This window comes from Corvus cornix, chromosome 28, assembly GCF_000738735.6.
Source record: "Corvus cornix cornix isolate S_Up_H32 chromosome 28, ASM73873v5, whole genome shotgun sequence".
Classification (NCBI taxonomy): Eukaryota; Metazoa; Chordata; class Aves; order Passeriformes; family Corvidae; genus Corvus; species Corvus cornix.
Window position 1 is genome coordinate 3,180,135 of NC_046356.1, and position 19,286 is coordinate 3,199,420.

General features: G+C 55.6%; 2 protein-coding genes across 5 annotated transcripts in view; one reads left to right on the forward strand and one right to left on the reverse strand.

Annotated features, from left to right (window-relative positions):
• The window catches only part of SBNO2 (strawberry notch homolog 2), a 50,575-nt gene extending 42,218 nt beyond the window's left edge, over positions 1–8,357 (reverse strand). Inside the window, exon 1 of one of the 3 annotated variants that reach the window (XM_039566447.1) lies at positions 8,200–8,357. The gene's annotated coding sequence lies outside the window, so the exon portion shown is untranslated. Of the gene's footprint in view, positions 1–863; positions 1,090–4,876; positions 4,932–8,199 lie in introns of those variants that run through there. The other 2 variants (XM_039566446.1, XM_010411582.3) reach the window with 2 other exon arrangements.
• Positions 8,358–8,977: 620 nt separating this feature from the next.
• STK11 (serine/threonine kinase 11) overlaps positions 8,978–19,286 on the forward strand; it is a 32,496-nt gene continuing 22,187 nt past the window's right edge. Inside the window, exons 1-4 of one of the 2 annotated variants that reach the window (XM_019293200.2) lie at positions 8,978–9,973; positions 10,082–10,460; positions 15,567–15,650; positions 18,880–18,969. In XM_019293200.2, the coding sequence (XP_019148745.1) occupies positions 10,171–10,460; positions 15,567–15,650; positions 18,880–18,969 (464 nt within the window). In that variant the 5' untranslated portion in view covers positions 8,978–9,973; positions 10,082–10,170. The remainder of the gene's footprint in view (positions 9,974–10,081; positions 10,461–15,566; positions 15,651–18,879; positions 18,970–19,286) is intronic. The other variant, XM_010411586.3, reaches the window with a different exon arrangement.

Here is a 19,286-nt window from a genome sequence, read left to right on the forward strand (position 1 = left end):
GCAAATATACAGCTTTACTTACACATCCAAAGGAACTTAGGAAGGGTAAAATCAATATCAGAATCCCTCCGTGCCTGCTCTGCATTAGCTCGTGTCTCACACCACCAGATCTCACTGGTGGACCCTGCAGAGCAGAGCCTGCCTCTAAAGCAGCACCAGCTCCCTAAGAAAACTCCTGCACAACAGATCACAGCCCACTGGCAAAACAAAGGAAAACTGCTTTGCAAGAAAGCTGGAATGCTCTGGGCCTTGGTTTGTGGGGAGTTGTAGTGCAACTGCAAAATACATCCAAGCATTGAGAACAGGGGGGAAAAAGAGGCACCAAGAGCTCACTCTACAGCTGGCACCATTCCAGCCATGTCCCAGTCCTGGAGGATGCTGAGGGTACTCCTTATCCCAGGAGAACAGCACCAGCACTTGCTGGACACCCCAAAATCCAACCTGCACCTGCCAAAGCTTTGTGCTGCAAAATGGGCTCCAGGTGATGAACGTGGAGGCTGGCCCAGCTCTTACTCCGAGCTCACATTCCAGTGCCAGGGGCTGCTGTCCAGCTTACACACCCAAGTTCCAAGAAAAAATGAAACAAAAACTCACTAAATCCAGAGACTTGCGTGAGCCCGAGGACAGCAGCATAACACCCAGCACCAGAACAGAGAAGTGGGAGCAGCCCTCAGTGTGCCTGTCCTGCCATTCCTCCAGGCAGCCACATCATAGAAAACCATAAAAATCAGCAAGTTCCGAAGTGCTTCCACTTCCACATCCCATCCTGCTGCTGTGACAGTAAACACTGATAACACAAAGGCCCACACGCCAGGGAACCGCTACAGCAAACTTTTTAAGTGTTTTTCCACCACTTCTCTTACCAAACATACTCCGACCACGCAGCAGCTTCCGCTGTTATGGCAAATCCCCAGAGATGAGGCTCCCGGTCCCAGCACTCGGTCCCAGCATTCGTGTTGGGAGAGGGCTGAGAGAGGAAAGCCCAGCCCACAGCAGCAGCAACAGCACAGAGACCGTTCCCAGCTTCAACCGCGTTTTCTTGCAGCAGCGCTATGGAAGAGCAGCGATCCCCCAGATCCAGAGGGAGGGCACTAAAAATCCCACTGGACCAGACGTGTTCCTTCCTGGCCAGGCAGCCCAGGTTTGAAAGTGAAAGCAGCTCCCTGCACAGGATGACGAAGCCCCTGAGTGATTTCATCCTATCACTGAGCTCCAGGACAGTTTCAATATTCCAAACCCTTTGCTTAAAGGTTTGCTGTCAGCACAGGCACTAAAGGGCAGCTCCAGCCTGGAATTCTTCTGGAATTCATCATGTCTGGAGGTTACGGAGCACAAATTTCAGCTTTTAACAGCTTGAGCTTTTCAGGCATTTCTCAGACCAGTGCTCCAACAGGAAAATTCCAATTGGGAACACACAAAGAACTGCTGTGCAGTAACCAGGATGGACAGAGCCGGGGGTGAGGGCTTGGATCACTGATAACTACGATCAGGAGAGGTGAAAACAACCCAGTAAAGGCAACCGGCACTTCCTCCTGTTGTGTTCCAGCCTTTGTTGGTGTGTTTTAAACTGCCTCCGTTAAAGGAAGACAGCCAGGAACCTACAGACATGCCAGGAGCAGCCGGAGCTAAACCTGCCGATCGTGAATTACCACGCACTGGGAACAACAAAAACACCTTGGGAATGTGATCCTGCTCCTCCTCCTGCTCAGGGATCAGTTCCGCTCACCCTCCTCACCCCCACTGAGAAGAAGGGGAGCCCCAAAGTGTCCCCACCCTGCTCCATCCACTCATGAGCCCCCAGCTGGGGCACCCACCAGAGCTGGAGGGAATTCTGTGGGATACAATGACTGCGGGATGCAGTCAGGATGCAACGGCCCCAAAGAACTGGGAACTCAACACTACGGAACTCTGAACAGCCAGTTATACATCTCAAGCACCCAGGCACCTTCAAGTTCCTCTTTCATGCTTCTCCTTGACGTATTTTTGGGAAGTTTAGACCAAACAAGCAGATGGGAATAGGACTCGGTCCCGTCACCAGCGCAAAGGAGAACACCAGAGCAGAAAACACATATTATGGGTGATGAAAACAGAATCGCTTCAGGGGATCCTAAGTCAGCACTTTGAGCCACCCTGATCTCCTGAATGCTTTGAGCATGGAAAAGGCTCCTGCGACACAGACATTGCAGCTCTGGAGCTGGGCATGGCACTGCCAGGCACCAGGGCAAACCCTGGCACCACCTGGGCACCACAAGCCAATGCAGAGCTGCAGCGTGGAACAATCCATGAGACCGATTAGCTGTGAGAATTAGTCTGTAAGGAAAGGGAAGACAAATCTGGATCATTCCAGAGGTTCTTGCAAGAGCTGTGGTGGTGCAGACAAAAGAACAAACCTGCCCTCCAAGGACAGCAGAGTTTCAAGGGAGAAAAGGAAGAGCAGTGCTCGCTGCTCCTCGTCTGATACTCAGACCATACAGGATAAAACCAATCAAATACAGCTTTTCGGAGGGAAAAGTCCCCTTTACAAGAAAATATTAACTGTCCCCCACAGGTAGATTCCACTTGTCCCTGCTTTTCCACCTGGGAGAACACACAGGACTATTTCTGGACAGGGCAAAAATGCTTCCCCAAAAATCACCCACGCTCTGATAAGGAGCTCGGCACGTTCCTGTGTAAATCCACCCAGGATCACCCTCACACATCCAGCACCGACATTCCCAAAGGACACACAGCCCTGCCGGGATCACCCTCACACATCCAGCACCAACATTCCCAAACTACAAATGCATCCCTGCAAGGCAGAGCTAGGGCTGAGGCAGTGGCTCAGACATTGGGTGCATGGAATGTTCCCAAAAACAGGGGTTTGGACGCTCCCCAGTATGGGGCAGAGCCTGAGCAAGGCACTGGGAGCACTGGGGCTGCTCCCCTTCCACAAAGAACTTGGCTAAGCGAGGTCAGGAGCCAGGAAAATTCAGGTCCCAAATTCTTCACCCTTTTTCCCCCAGCTTCTCTCCCAGGAGACACTTGGGAGAAACCCTTTGGACCTGAGCAGGTCCCGATGTTCTGTTTCACACGCAGCCACTCGTGGTGGAAAAACCACTCCAGGACATCAAAGCCAACTTCCCTACGGATCAGGGCAGCCTTAAGGCAGGCTCAGTGGGCACCTGCTCCGTGAGAGGCGTGTGTTCACCTTGATCACACCCACACTTGTGCAGACCTCGATCGTGTAACCAAAAAAGACTTCGGAGTTTTAAGTTTTAAACAGAAAAATGTCTCAGGAGAGTATAAACCTCCCAATTAGGCCTGGAAGGCTTTCCTGAAGGATCCAGAATCTCATGGTGACAGGTCACAGCGTGGTTTTCTCCTGTGCAGAGACCTCCCGGCAACATTTGAATGAGACAGGTACAGGCTTATTTTAGGAAAATGAGGGTGTAAACATCCAACAAACAGACCCCCATCAAGTAAAGAGCCAGTGGCAGAGATAACAGAGCTCAGGCTTCCAAAGGCTCCAGCTGGCAGCTTATGGAGCTCTGCAAAACCTGGCAGTGCTGAACGGGACATGCAGCCCTCCCAACCCCACAGCAACAGTATCAGCACATCATTTTTCACTTAAACGCTCCCACCACCAGCTGCTCTTGGTTCAGCCGTTCCTGCATAGCTCAGGACGAGCTCAACACTCCGTGATGTGCAGCAGTAACAGCCTCAGGAGGCACAGCCGACAGCCTCCTGCCCTCCGGACTCACCCCAGGGCCAGTACAAGGACCAGAAAACCCTCTGGGGGTTTGGATCCCAGCTTTGGGACGCCAGTGCTGAACCTGCACGACCTGCCCTACCCAGCCCATCTCATTTTCACTGTAAATCGAGCCTGCTAAAGGGGAGCCACAGTTCTCACACTGGAATTTAGGGTTAGTCTGAGGAGTTTTAGACCTGGCACTAGTATTTAATAAGGTGAAGCCTCCGGTACCAGCCCAGTTAATGGTCTGACAGCACTGGTTCCCTATTGCAGAGGCTCTGAATTGGGCCAGTACGGGCTGCACCACAGCAGGAGCTCGGTGCATGATGGATTCATGGCTCCACACCGACAAAGAGGAAGTTTGGATTAGATATTAGGAAATCCTTCCCTGTGAGAGTGGTGGTGAGGCTCTGGCACAGGGTGCCCAGAGAAGCTGTGGCTGCCCCATCCCTGGAAGTGCCCAAGGCCAGGTTAGACGGGGCTTGGAGCAACCTGGGATAGTGGAAAGTGTCCGTGCCCATGGCAGGGGGTGGAACTGAATGAGCTTTGAGGTCCTTCCAACCCAAACCATTCCACGATTCTGTGATTGCTGTGCAGTTTTTACAGCGCTCCGTGGAAAAGCAGCTGAAGAGAGAACCAGAAACACGAAGGTTCGCTGGCTGTGGCCACCCCGGCCGTGCCGGGGCAATTCCCTCTCCGGACCCGGCTCGGACAGGGTTGGAGGGGTCTGGGCTTTGCTGGGATCGGGGTCACAGAGGCTCCGCAGCATCTCCGGCTCTCTCCGATGCAGACACGCGCTGCCGGTGCCGGCACAGCCCCGAGCGGTCTCCGTCGAGCGCCCCCGGCCCCGCTCCACTCACGGGACGGACACGCGTGGGAGACACGGGCGGCCAAAGCGCGGGGGGAGCGGGGCCGGCGCTGCCGCCTCCACAGGCTGCTCCGGGCCCGGCCCGCGCCCCGCAGCCCCCGGACTCCCCGCGGCACCGACCGACCGCTCCCGGGACAGGCCCGGCCGGGGGCCGCGTCCCCACCGAAGCCCCCAGCCCGTCTCGAGCGGGCCTGCGGCCCCCGCCCACAGAGGGACCGGGCTGGGGGGAAAAAGAACCCGCGGGCCCCGGGGGGGGGAAGCGAGCGGGCGGCCCTTACCTGTGTCCGGGGCTCGCGGGGGGCGCCGGGGGTCCCGGGGGCTCCGGGGCTCAGGCTCCCGCCCGGCCGCCGCCGCCTGGCGCCGCTTCCGGGTCCGCCATGTTGGGAAAGCCGCAGAACTTCCGGGGAAAGGGGCGGTGGCGAGCGGGAGAAAACCGGGAGTGGGCAGCGGGGAACGGGGGCAACGGGGGCAACGGGGGCAGCGCGAGAACGGGCCCCAGGGGAACCGGGCAGCAGGAGAGGCAGGGCTCGGAACCCGGTCTCCGTGGCGGCCCCGGGTGGTGAACGGGCAGCGAGCCCCGCGGCGCCGGGAAGTGGCCCCGGAGAGCGGCAGAGGCCCGCGGCCGAAGGAACCCCCGGCGCAGAGGGAGCCCGGGGCCGCGGCTCCCCCGCCCGGCCCTTCGCCCCCAGAGCGGCGGGTCCTGGCCCACACCGGGCCCGGGGGCTCGCGTGGGTGCCGGCACGGTCCCTTCCCGCAGCCTTTGGACCAGTGCGGATCCGGAGCACTCGCCTCGTGTCCCACATGGATCCATCCGTCCCGGGATGGGGTGGAAATGGGAGGGAAAACAAAGTCCTGCAGCAGCCTTGGCTGCGCACAGCCGCAGGCCGAGCGGAGTCAGTCTAGTCCTTTTCCTCACAAAAGGATAGGAAATTCCTCACTTTGCCTCCCTGCAGGACCAGGGCAGCAGCTCAACCCACAGAGGACCCAGGAGAGCTGGAAACACTCAAACCCTGAGCAGCTTCCAAGGATTCTACCCACTGCCATGCCGCGAGTCCTTGCTGTAGGAATTAAATGATCACAGGGCTGAAGAATGACCACCCCGGGCTCCTCACCCGTTTTTCCCACACCGGGCCTTTTAATATTTTTAATTTCCCCTTGCTTGCACTGGATTCATGAATCTTTGCAGTCCCAGGGTAGGAACAAAATCCCCAGGGGTCACAGAAAAGCCTCCCAGATGGGTCTGGTTTTACCCCAGGACAGCAGCAGCAGGAGGGAACTGATTTATTCCCAAGAAGGGAAGTGCTGGCAAATGGGAACCATGTTAACAATGGGTCCTTGGGAATACTGGGTTCGTGCCAGAGGCAAAGGGGGAACCAGGAAGGTTTGAGACAGCTGTGTGGGGCTCAGTCCCTTTCTTTCCCTCCTAATCCTGCCGCTCCCAGGCTTCATTCATTTGCACACAGTAATTAATCAAGGCAATCCTGTCACACTTTGCAACATATCCTTCTTACATGGATCCTTCTTCTAAATCCTCCCCCCCATCTCTTTATTTGGTGTTACACAAATACAAATAAATAAATAAAGTGGGAGAACACACAGGGATCCATCCAGCGCTGAACCAGCCTCCTCCCAGAACCACCAAACCTGGATTTCCCTTACCAGGATCTCCTTCCCATCCCAGCTGGGATCCCAACTCACACAGGAAACCCCAAGGCAGGGATGAAGCAGAACTGATGCTGCTCTGGGAGCACTGGGGCTGCCCTGTGCCTGCACTGGTGGGAGGCGTGGGGACGTGGCTGAATTGTGTCCTTGTCTGTTTGTCCCCATACAGGAGCAGTGTCCCTGGAAAACAGCCTGGCTTCTCCAGGAATAGTCCTTCCCAGGCAGCTGGTCCCTGTGAGACAGCCTCAGGAAATGGGGACAAAGATGGGAGTTTTGGGGCCCTGGTCCCGTGGACTCTGCTGCAGAGCAGCTCCACATCGGGGTGCGCCTGGCCGCTGTCGCCCACTGCCAGTTCCTGTTTTTTTTCCCAGAGCCTGGAAATCCCCTGACTTTCCGTGGGGTGAGAGGTGCAGAGCCCTGCCGCCAGCTGGCCCTCTGCCCCCAGAGCTGCGGGAAGAGGCAGCCAGGGGACAGACCCTGCCCCGTGCAGGGTCCTGGCAGTGCTGGGCTGGGGCTGGGACCAAGGCTGGGACCTGGCTGGGGCGCCAGGGTCCCACAGAACCATCCCATGTCCAGATAGACCCTTCTGTGCTCCCTCAGCCAGGTTGAGGGGCTGTGGAGGGTGAGGGGAGAGCGGGGGCTGTGCTCCTGCAGTGCCCCATGTGCTACGAGCTTGGCAGGTCTCAGCTGGTTCCCCCCAGCTTGTGCTCTCCCCACTGGAGGGGATGGTGCTGGTGCACACGCTCAGGAAAGCCCAAGAGCCTCTGGCTTTGCCTGATGCACCCACAGCCCCCATGGGGGACAGGGCTGGGGTGCTCGGGGGTTCCTGGGGACACCCCATGTGAGTCCTTGGCTTGCCCCGCTCCAGTGGCCCATTCCTGGACGGTCGAGCAGGATTTTACCTTTGGGGGGGATTGTTGTCCTGCCACCCTGGTGGGAGAGGGAACAGGGCAGGCAGCAGAGTGTGGAGTGCCAGGAGCTCCTCCAGCCGATCCTGCCCTCCCACTGCTGGGAACACCTCGGGAAGGGGATGCACAGCACTTACCAGAATTTGGGGGATGCGTTCCAGCACTTTGGACTCAGTGCCAAGACTGGAGTAAATCACCAGCCAGGCGCTGTCATGACAGAAGCCATTGAGGGAGGGAAAGGCGGTGCTAGCAGGAGTGGAGGGCTCGGCAGGGCAGCCCCTTCCTCTACACCCCCTCTTCAGAGCCCTTGGAACCTCCTCCCGACCCTTCACAGGCTCAAATTCCTTGAACAAACCAGCCCTGGAGCATCGCTGTGCTCTGATGCTTTGGGGACCCAGGGAGCTCTGACCCTGCTCAGGCCCCCAAAAACGGGCTCACGGCTCTCCCACCTGTGCTTTGGGATCCGTGCAGTGCCAGCAGCTCTCGTGGAAAGGCAGAACATGTGGATTTGTCCTGCCCTGCCTCAAAATAACTGCTCAGCTCTCGGAGCTGGTGCTCCACGTTGCAATCCCAGCCGAGTCCGGCTCCGTCCCTTTGCCCAAGGCTTCGACCCTCTGGCACAGCGGGGCTGGAGGCGGCTGCAGGGACATCGTGGTTCCCCTGAGCTGGCACTGCACAAACCCGATGTGCCGGCACCGGTTCCCGGTGTTCCCGGCGGGAGCAGGCACGGCACAGGCTGGAGCTGTCGTACCGCAGCCTCCCGGGCTGGGCAGGGGGCTCCGGTGTCCGGTGAAACCGGGAGGAGAGCCTCGTAGCGCCCCTGCTGCGGGGGGAGCAGCGTTGTGCAGCCCAGCCCGTACGAGCCAGCGGAGGATCCCCGCAGGTCTCCGTGAGGGGCAGGCGGCACCGAGAGGAGCCCGTTCCCTCGGGCTGCATCGGGGTCTGCCCGGGGTGCAGGAGCCGGGCGCCGTTATGTTGGGGATGCCCCCGTTATTTTGGCGATGCCCTCGCAGCTGCTTGGCTGGACTTACACGGCCACGCTGGGCAGGAGGGGATGAGGCGCAGCCGGAGCCGAGGGGAACCGCGCGGGCTGGAGGACACCGCGGGGGGGAGCGGGTTCGCCCCAACCCCGAAGCTGCTGCAGCGCGGCCCAAGCACGGCGGACGGACCGCGAGGGCGGCGGGGCAGGGCCGGCTCCGGGCCGGGCCTCGTCTCCATGACACCCGCGTGCCCTTTGCCCTCCGCCCTTCACCTCCACCGCCCCGCCTCCGAGCGGTGACGGACAGCTCTCGCAGCCTATCGAAGCGCGTTACCGCCGCAAGCCCCGCCCTTCCTGGCGACGGACATACCCTACGACCTATCACATCTGCATCTCACCTCAAACCCCGCCTCTGAAGACAACTGACAGCTCACTTAACCTATCATATTGCACTGCCCCCGGCCGGAGTGGGTGGGCGGGTTGCTCGTAACGAACCAACCGGAACCCGACGTGGTACCGCCGCAGCCAATCAGCGCTCGAGCGCTCGGGGCCGGGGCCGGCAGCGCGGCCAATGGGAAAGCGCGCCGGGGCGGCGCGAGGCGCGGAGTGGGGGGGGACGGAACGGCGGGGGCGGGCGGGGACAAGATGGCGGCAGCGGCGGCGGCGGCGCGCGCGCGGCGGGGCGGGCGGTAACGGGGCGGTGCGACCGGGACAGGGAGCGGGACCGGGGCCGGGACAACGCCGGGGGGCAGCGGCCGAGAGGCGGCCCTTGAGCTCGGGGGTACGCGGGAGGCGGCGGTGCGGAGGGGCGGAGCGCGGCGCCGGGGCCCGGCCCGGTTTCCCCGCCCGGCGGCGGGGAGGGGGGACTCGGCCGCCCACCCCCCCTCCCCTAGTTCACCGTTCGGGCCGGTGGGAGCGGCCGGAGCTGCCTGCGGGGAAGGACCCGGCCCGGGCCGGGAAGGGCCCGGAGGTCACCGAACCCCCCCACTGGGAGTCCGTCCCATTCCGGCTCCGGCGCTGATTTTGTCGCACTAAAAGTGTCCTGTCCCCTGTCAGCCCTCCCTGCTCCCCCGCTGTGTCCTCCCTGCCCCGGTGACACCTGTGGGAGGTGCGGGAGGGACCGCCCGGGCCAGGTGGGCATCCCTGACCCCACTCGGTGAGGGGCCGGGCACCGGGCAGAAGGTCCCCCGACCCCCCCGGGAGGACCCGGGTGTTGGGGCACCGGGCAGAGAGAGTCCCCCTGACCCCCCCCGGGGTCGGCGGGGCCGGGGTGGGTTGTGTTGTCCTGCACCGCTGACACCCGGAGCAGAGGTGGTGACACATCATGTGCCAGGCGGAATCCCGGTGGATGAAGGATGCCCCCGGGAGCTCTCGGTAGGCACCGAAGGCCTCAAACTTTTGTAGGCGAAAGCGAAGACGCGAGAATTGTTTCGGAAAACTCCTTCAAGGAAACTTGGTTCCAGCTCCCCAACGGCTGAACCCCTCCCCTCCGCCCCGTGCTCCCGGGAGGGCGGCGGGAGCACACCTTCCCACCCCGGCTGGGAATCATGAGCTCCTAGGGATGGAAAGTCACGAGAGGGACTGGGAGCTGCTCTGGTTCCACGGGGTGGCCTGACGGCCCGGAGATGACCTAACACTGCAGGATCAAACTGGGCCCAGTCAAGGCCAGTTGACTGGGAAGAGCCCCCGGCAGCCGGGACCGGGTCGGAGGCAAAGTGAGTCCCAAACTGAGTGTGTCCCGTCACAGATTTATGTTCTTTTTCAAAGACACTCTGGAGCCAGGCCGGGATCTTTTGGCATCCAACTGACCTGGAAGCAACTCTTAGGTTTGGTTTTCTTTTTTTTTTTTTTCCCTTCTTTTTTGGTTGTTTTTTTTTTTTTTTTTATTATTATTATTCATGTTTGTACAATCTTCTGGATATTTTTTTTCCAAGAAGGAGTAAAAGGGAGCGTTGGAAACTAACGAACAGGATTAAAGCCCTGAGCGCTTAAGGAAAAAACAGGTTAAGGAACTTAATCCAGGATGGATCTGCAGGAGCCCCAGCAGCTGGGAATGTTTGCGGAGAGCGAGCTGATGTCGGTGGGGATGGACACGTTCATCCACCGCATCGACTCCACCGAGGTCATTTACCAGCCCCGGCGCAAACGGGCCAAGCTCATCGGCAAGTACCTCATGGGAGACCTGCTGGGAGAGGGCTCCTACGGCAAAGTCAAGGAGATGCTGGACTCAGAGACCCTGTGCAGGAGAGCTGTGAAGATCCTGAAAAAGAAGAAGCTGCGCCGGATCCCCAACGGGGAGGCCAATGTGAAAAAGTGAGTAAAGAGCTCTGGGAGCTGAGGGGGTGAACTTGGTCCTTGTTTTCCAGCTGAGCTCCTGTGTTGTTTTAGCTGACAGCGTGGTTCTGCTGTGGAAGTTCTTCCTAATCCACAGGCATTTAGGAATCTCTTACCTCTGAACAGCCGCCAGTGCTCCGGGTGAGGCTGGGCACAGGGAAGGGACAGGTTCCCGAGGGCCAGGACAGTCTGGAATACACCACTTTGGTGTTGTTTAATGGATAAAATGGTGTTTCCTAAAGCAATCCCTCTGTAAGGTCTCACCTTCCCCAGGTGCTGCTGGCTGGGAAAGGTGGGGGGACACAAATGCACCCAGGTCGTCACAGTCAGGGTTATTCCTGTACCTGCCCAGGTGTGTTCCAAAGGCCCTGGAGCTCTCTGGGGTGGCAATTCCTGCTCCCACCCGTGTGGAAGGTGCCTGGGATGGGATCCAATGTACAGGGGGCACTCAATGGGCACAGGAAGTTTTCGGGTTTTTTCCTTGGTTTCATTTCTGAGGTGCTTGGGAGGTAACTCAAGGCTCTCCCCAGCTGATTTCTGTGGCTGTAAAATGGGGCCAAGGGTTGTCGTCTGTCTGTGCCTCTGACACACCTGGTTACTCAGGGCACAAGGACCTCATGGAAGTGAACCCTAGGAGAAGCCAGATGTGGGGCTGGATCTGTGGGGCTGGTGTGGGAACTTTCCCTTCCCGGGACCTCGCAGCAGCTGCGTCCCAGCCCTGCCAGGAACTGCTTATCAGCCATGCAGGAGCCTCTGCAGCCCAAACAACCCATGAGGGTTTATCTGGGCTGGGAGGGAGAACTCTGAGAGGTCGAGGAGACTCTTGTGGTGAGCCCTGACCTGCAGGGTCCCGTGTCTGTCCCTCAGTTTGATTTCCCAGTTTAGCTGTGGGATATATCACATCCTGTCCCAGCACTGCTGTCAGGGAGCTTTCTCACTTTGCCTTCCAACCTTTCTTGACAGCCTTGGCAGTGGAACAGTCACATCCCAAGGCTGGGACCTCCCTGTCTCTCCCTTCCCTTCCTGGCTCAGGTTCAGGATCCAGCAAACTTGGTTAATGTGTAATAAAATGTTTCTTGTTTTTCTGGTAGAGGCTGGGGTGCCCCGTCCCTGGGTCCCTCCACGGGCACATCCAGAGCTGCCACTGGGGAACGTGGAGATAGTTTCCTCCTTAGGGAAACCTTTAATGTAAATTAGATAAAAAGAGCTTGCCCACATCAGGAGAGTTCCCTGCTCTCAGAGCCATGGGAATGCTCCTGTGTCCTGGGGTGAACTCTGTGGAAGTTTTATTCGTGCCCAGAGTGGGGCTGAGAGTATCAGATGGGTCGTTAAGGGAGTTGCTAAGATAGGTTTTCTGTGGACGTTTCCTAGCTCAGCCCCTCCTGCTCCAAAACACTGAGACAGATTTTAGGTCTTGTCTTGTACCCAGGGTTTACTTTAGTTCAAGTTCCTATTTCTGTCCCCTCGTCCTTTCCTCTCTGCCCACCCATCCATGTGCTTTATCTGCTGCTTCACTGGGGAATTTTAAGGCAAACTGTTGTATTTTGTGGTCCCCTGGGCCCGTGGCACTCTGAGCTTATCAGAACTCTTCAGCACTGCTGCGACAGGGAGTGAAAGCTGTGTCTGCTCTGAGTGTGGAGATATGTGACCAAACCCAGATGTTTGAGTGGTCAGTGTGGGAGGAACAAAGTTCTATGGGGTCTCCAGGTGGTGCTGGACAGGACACTGACATCAGTGTTTTAACGTCAACATGGCCAGACTGCCCTGGAATCTCACTTTGGGCAGCTGTGTCGGAGCAGCTTCGAGGAGTTTATATCCAGAAACTGGTCCTGTGTCACAGAACTGCAGGAAATCAGGTTGTGGGCTGGATCACACTGTCAGGTTCTGCTTTCTCTCTTGGAATCTGATCACTGAAGTGGTTTCCAGTGTTTCCTACCACCCAGGGAAAAGCTGCACGTGAGGCTTGGGTTGTTGGGCAGAGGTGATTGAGTTACTGTGGTGGGCTCGTGCCTCTGCCCCCTCACAGGGCACCTCAGTGCTGCTTCAGCTGTGCTGATAGCATGTCATCCAAGGAATTCCCTGGAAAATAGTTCCTAGACTGTGGCCCTCGGGTGATTCCATGAGCACTAACACACAGGGGAGTAATGAGAGTGCAGTAATGAGCTGTGGAGGATCATACAATCTGAGCTGGGCCTTGGGCACCTGGACATGTGGGGCTGGAAATAGGATGTTAATGCCATCCTTGGGTCACTTGTTGCTGATATCCCAGGCTACAGCCTCACCCCTGCCCCAGCCCTGTGTCCTGGTGTTCTGGAGACCCAGAAATTACAACTAAAATGTGTTTGGGACTTCGATCAAATTGAATGATTTTTCTCTACCCCAAAATACTCCACTTCTGGCCCAGGAAAATGAGCCCTGAAGGGCTCTCTTGAGTCTTGGAGAAGATGTTGAGGCCTTAAACTTGTAAGACAGAGTTTCCTTAAATCCATTGGGAGAATCTTCATTTCTCTGTAGAGCAGGTGGAGGTGGCTCAGTCAGGCAGATGCTGCTGGAACTCATCCCTGCAAAAAAAAGGAGTTTAGTGGGATTGCCAAAAAGAGGCAGGAAAACCTGGCAGCCTGTGGCTGCAGCAGCAGAGGTTTAATAAAGCCGTGTGCTAATAGCCTCACACGTTAATTAAGTGTTTGGGGCTCTGTGGGATCCCAAGTGCCCTGTGCTGTACTTACCACCTCGGCAATTGCTCAGGTTGGAATTTGTGCTCCTTGGAATTCCTCGGAGGGTTAACTTGGGTCATGGGGCTGTGCCGTGACAGTTTGTTCCTGGGATCTGCATGTCCCAAACTGGAACTTCCAAACAGGGACATCTCTGCTGGGGAAGGACTTGCTGGAAGCCCTGGAGGTGTGGACTCAGGTGGGAACAGGCTGATCCCTCCTCCCCAGACACGCATTCCCTATGGAGCCGTGTGGCTCAAGGACTTCCTCTGCTGAGCTGGATGTATGCCTGGGTTGAGAGGTGAAATGCTGGGAGCTGTAATCACAGGTTGTGATGGATCTAGAGCTTGCAATGCCAGACATCCCTGCAGGAGCAGAATGTGGATGGACCCTTGGGACTAGGAAAGAGAAAAAGCAACACCGAGATCTTCCTGGCACTTGCAGCCCTTGGGCTCACACGGTCCCGGAGCTGGAACTGCACTTCCTAAGCTTTCAGGATGTTGTGGGAAGAGCCTTGTGAACCGAAGGAAGGGATCGAATCCTTTGGCTGTGTTGCTGGGTTTTGTTTAGGCAGGAATGACTGGGAACAAGCTGTAGGAAGAACACTGGATCTCACGGTGGAGGATGTTCATGAAGGAACGTCTGCTTTCCAGGCTGCCTTTGGCATCTTCCAAAATGGTGTGGCACATGGAACAAGGAGGCAGCTTTGCTATTTACAGTTCTGAGCAACAACACCCCCTGTTATTTGCCAGAGCAGGTACCTTGCAGGGGATAAGTCTTAATCCGCCAGGATGAGCTTAATGGAGCTGACAGCTCAAGTTAGAAGGTCTTTCCACTCCTTGTCTTCCTCCAAGGGGGTTGTACTTGGAAGCAGGCCCTGCCCTCGGGCACTCTGTCTGGTCACACATTTGCAGTGGGCTGGGGTGGGGCTTTGGTGTTAATTTTGGAAGAAAAAAAAACAAATTTAGGCCTGTTCTAAGGAGGTGAGACCTGTGTTCCCCTACTCGAGGGGTTTGCAAAGTGAAACGGGATCAGAGGTGACTGGGCTGGCTGTCCCTGCTCCTCAGGCATTCCAGAGCAAAAGAGGGGCTAAAAATAGAAGTAATCTTTCCTCTGGGAAAAGGGCTGCTTGGCCTCTGCCCCAGGGGTGGGGGCACTGCCCCGGCATTTTGGATTGGTTCGCAAAGTCCTCCTGGGGGGGGGAAATTGTTACAGAAATATGAGATATTTATTGGTCCGTTGAAGGTGGGAGGAATTAGTGTTTGTGCTTCCGAGCTGTATTACAGGGAGTGAGCTGTTGGGATCAGGATTTTAAATGTGTTCCCAACGTTAAAAGCAGTTGTGTGTGAGTGTCTTTGCTCCCCTCTGGCAGCCCTGGTTGGAGCCCTTGGCCCTCTCCCTCCATGCTGCAGGATCTCCTCAGCCCCACACTGACACTGGCTGCAGTTCCCGTGCTAATTTAATCCACTTCAGCCCTTTGGTCATTCCTATAATTAGACCTGTCTGCCATGTCCGCAGAACACTTGGGAGCTTTGCCGTGGTATCCCGGGTCTCTGCTCAGCTCTTGATGGCTACTTCTAAATCCAGAGCTGAGAAAGGAGGAGTCTCTGGCCTAAACTTTGGTAGTGAAATAATTCACGCTGCTCAGGCGTCCTTAAAAGATCAGTAGGGATTCTCCTTGCACTCCTGCATCAGAGAAGCCTTTCTAAGGAGCAGCTCCTGGTTGTTGCTCAGCCTTTGTGCTGGCCCCAGCTTCTTACTGGAGCTGCTAATTGTGCCCATGAGGGGCTCTGAGCTGGCTTTGGGCAGGGGCTCTCACTTCCCAAGCTGTGCTCAGAATTCCTTGTAGTGCTGCTTCCCAGAGGCTGAGCTGATGAAGTGTGACCACGCTGCCTAAAGCACTTGCCAAATGGCTCGGGAAGGGAGTTGGGAAGGAGAATTTGGGAGCTCAGCACAGCCCAGGATGGAGCAGCAGCAGCAGAACAAAGTGAAAAGCAGGACCTGCACTGCCAGGCACCAACACAACCACCCTGACCTGACTGTCCTGCTCTGCCTGTTTCTCTACAGCTGGCATCCAGTGGGATTTTGCAGGCTGAGTTTAATGCAAAAGAGACTAAACCGTGATTTGGGGCAGGTATAAAATCCCTGGAGACAAAGATCACAACAGCTGACAGAAAGTGACATTCAAGGGGCTGTTCCCCGAGCCAAGGGAAGGTGGCTCCTCACTGTTTTACGTTATTTATTCCCCACAAACACAGGATTCAGTTCAGGTCTCTGAGCTGTTCAGCCAAGTTAAGTTTGGGTGAAATTTTGGAAGAAATGGAGTTGGGAATAAGCTTTTTAAACATAACTTTTTCCTTGTCTCTTCCTGCAGGGAAATCCAGCTCCTGCGGCGATTACGGCACAAAAACGTCATCCAGCTGGTAGATGTGTTGTACAATGAGGAGAAGCAGAAAATATATCCTTTTGCACAGGGCTGTTGATCAGGTTTGAATTCCCACTGTTCCCTGCTGTAGTTCTGCCTTTTGGGAAGGCCCTTTTGGATGTTTCTTAAGCTTAAATTTTTGCAACTAAATTGCTTTCACTGCTGTTAACCATCCTGCCCGCCTGGGAGACTTTCCACACAAACACAAATTCACACAGACACTGATCAAGGCAATTTTATCCTCCCTTTGCTGGATTTTCTGTGACTCTGCCACACTGAGAGCACTTTGCCTTCAACCAGGGTGGAAGTTGCTGGAGCTGGTCCCTTGTAGCACAGTGTTATAAATGGGTGCTTTTATTTTTGACAGTGTTTTCTAACTACTGTCTTCTTATTACAGTACTCCAGAAAAGGAGTAATTTAATTGTGTGCGTTAATTAGATCAAACACTCTGCCACCAGATCATTAGGATAAAGCAGTGTGACAACTTCTGCTTGTGCAGTGGCCTCGACAGAGGGGGGGGAACTGCGAGTCAATTACTGATAGAGAGATCCCGTTTAATTAGGGAGAAGGGAGGAGGCAGTGTGGGGAAAAGGAGCCCAAGAGAGACATCGTGTGTCGGTACCAGGTGATGACAACCCAAAACCATCACTGGGAGATGAGATCTCTCCAAGGATGCTCCTTGCTGGACTTTCTGAGCAGTGCTGGTCCACAGAGTTGGTTTTCAGTGCTTTTCCCTTGCAAGGATGAGTTGATTTTGTTATTTTTATCTTTATCTGCTCCTGCACTCTCACGAAGTTTGTTCCTTCTTGTGCTGATTCTGGCAATAACTGGGAGAATTTTGCTGGAAGTGGGAGCAGGAATTCATCCCTGATCTTGTTCAAACCCTTCCCCAGCTCCTGTGCTGTATGTCCTGGGCTGTGACAGAGCAGACCTTGAGCAGCCACATGGGGAAGAGGTTTGGGAACGGATCCAGCGGAAAAGGGACTGTCTCCCTGAGGCTGCCCTGGGGGCAGGGCCCTTAGTCGTGCACAGGGCTGTGTTTGTTCCTTGCAGGAAGGATTGCCAGGTGAAAGCAGAGTTGAGGTTTAGGGGAGGGATGTCAACTTCTTTCTTGGTGATAAAAAGAAATCCTCATTTCCAGACCAAGCATTGTGGGATTGGAAATTTGGGCTGTGGAAGGAGGGATTCTGTTCCCACCTGAGTGTTCTGTTGCTGGTGGAAGTGCACTGCAGGCTTGAGCTGTTTGTCACAGAGTCACAGAATGGCTTTGGAAAGACATCAAAGCCCATCCCATTCCACCTCCTGCCATGGGCACGGACACCTTCCACTATCCCAGGGTGTTCCAAGCCCTGTCCAGCCTGACCTTGGGCACTTCCAGGGATGGGGCAGCCACAGCTTTTCTGGGCACCCTGTGCCAGGGCCTCCCCACCCTCACAGGGAAGATTTTCTTCCTAATATCCCATCTAACGCCCCTCTCTGTCAGTGTGAAGCAATTCCCCCTTGTCCTGTCACTCCATGCTCTTGTAAAAAATCCCTCTCCATCTTTCTTGTAGGCTCCCTTCAGGTTAAGACAGTGTTTGAGCAACTCACCTAATCAAAGCCTTCAGTGATTTTCTGTGGGAAAGGAAAAGCTGTGGTGACTGGATTAAAAAGATCAACGACTTTTAGTATTTAAGGGCTCTTTGCTGGCCTGCTGTGGCTGGGAGTGCAGAGCTGGTGGTGAATGGAGAGCTCATCCAGGCAGAAAATGAGCCCAGTTCCATGAGCAGCATCCCAGGGATCCTGTTACCAGTGTGTACAGCTGAGTGTGGGAGCAGAACCCCTTGAGGGGGAGAACTGAGAGCTTGGGGCACCTGTAATAGATCTGCTCCAGCCTGGAAGTCTGTTCTCTAATCTGATTGATCAACCTGAAGTGGATCAGTGACCAGGGAGGGCTGAGGAGCAGCCTGGCCATTAATGACACCCAGCCAGGCTGTCCTTGAGCCTGTTTGCTCCCCGGGAGCTGGTCTGGATTATCTGCTGTCACTGTTATTTTCCTGACAGTGGGAGAGTTGATGTCTCCACATCACTGTGATACGAGTAGTTCACAGATTTCTTCCAGAGTAAGAAAGGGTAGAAATTAATTTTGGGAGCTCTTTCTTCTGTTCTTGCTTTTATTGATTTACTGAGTGTCTTTGTGCCCATCAAAAAATCTTGTTTCGGGTATATTTAGAGTATTTTAGGGTCTCTCTGAAGAGCAGCTCATGGGGAGTGGAGCAGGAATTTAATGAGTTTTCAGTGTTTGGAGCTGCTAGATGGAACACACTGGAAAGGGGAAGGACAGTCTTCAACCCAGATCCCACACAGGGCAGGAGTCTCCCTCCTGCCTCAGGTGGCTTCCTGGAGCAAAAGTAACTTATTTTGGGCTTAGGTTAAGAAGGCACCTGCCAGGAATAATTAGTAACCAAAGGAGTGTTCAGGGTTTCTGGGGAGCCCTGGCAGCCTCTGCTCTGTCAGGACACTCCTGGATGTCCCAGGGTCTGTTCTCCCAGGGCACTCCAAGCCATGCTTTGTCTTCAAAAGCCCAGGGAGAGGAGGAAACAGGCAATTACAGCATCAGGCAGTCTGGTTCCCATTTTTTTGGCCTCAACATTAAAGCTTACAGAGATAAAAACTGGAATGTGCTGCAAGGGAACAAATGCTGCAAAGTGCCACCAGCTCTTGGCATTCTGTTGTAACTGTTTTTATCCATGTGGTTTTCAAAAAAGCTTCCCAGCTCTCCAGGGATCCTGTCTCCTGCTACTGGAACACTCCTGTGGGGCTGGGGGTAAGCAGCAGCTGTTCCATTGAGCACACAACTGGGTTGTTTGGGACAGGGAATGAGGAATAACCAACTTTGGGGAAGGTGGTGGGAGCTCGCTGTCACATCAGGTGCGGAACACCCGGGGCACTGGGGGAATGTGCTACAGCTCTTCTGCCAGGGAGTTCCCAACTTTCTGTGCCCACTTCAGGGTGTTTCCCTGTTCTCTGTCATGCCTGTGAGATCCCCAGCTTGTTTTCTGTGGAATTCCCGTCCTGTTCCAGGTCTGGTCACAGAGCTGCAGCTGCTCATTTAGCAGAAGGATTTCCCTGTAGGTGCTTTCCTGTCCTGTGGGAGCTGGAGGAACGGCCCTCAGTACCTGGGGAGTGCAGCCATTCCCTCTGGGATGGGGCTGCTGCCCATCTGAGGAGTGTTTAACACTGAGGAGTGTTAACCCTGGAGCTTCCTTAACTCTGCCTTCACGTATATGGTGATGGAGTACTGTGTGTGTGGGATGCAGGAAATGCTGGACAGTGTCCCAGAGAAGAGGTTTCCAGTGTTTCAGGCTCACGGGTAAGTTCTGTTCCTGTCCCCACTGTGTTCTCTCGAATGGAGAGCACATTCTGCTCTGCTCAGGCTGCGTTTGAAAGCAAACCTGGCTTTGTGCAATAATTTCATATTTTACACCCGTGCAAAAAAGTGAAAAGCTCTCCAAGTGGCAGCAGGGATTGCCCTTAGATTCTGGGAGGAAAACCATCTTTCTATTGATTTTTCTGTTACTTTTGTTTTACTTCCTGAGATGCCCAACAGCCCCCCCAGTCCCTGTGCTCCTGCTGTGCCAAAGGGTGTGAGGGGGGAATCTCCTGCCTAAATGGAGGTCAAGCCACAGT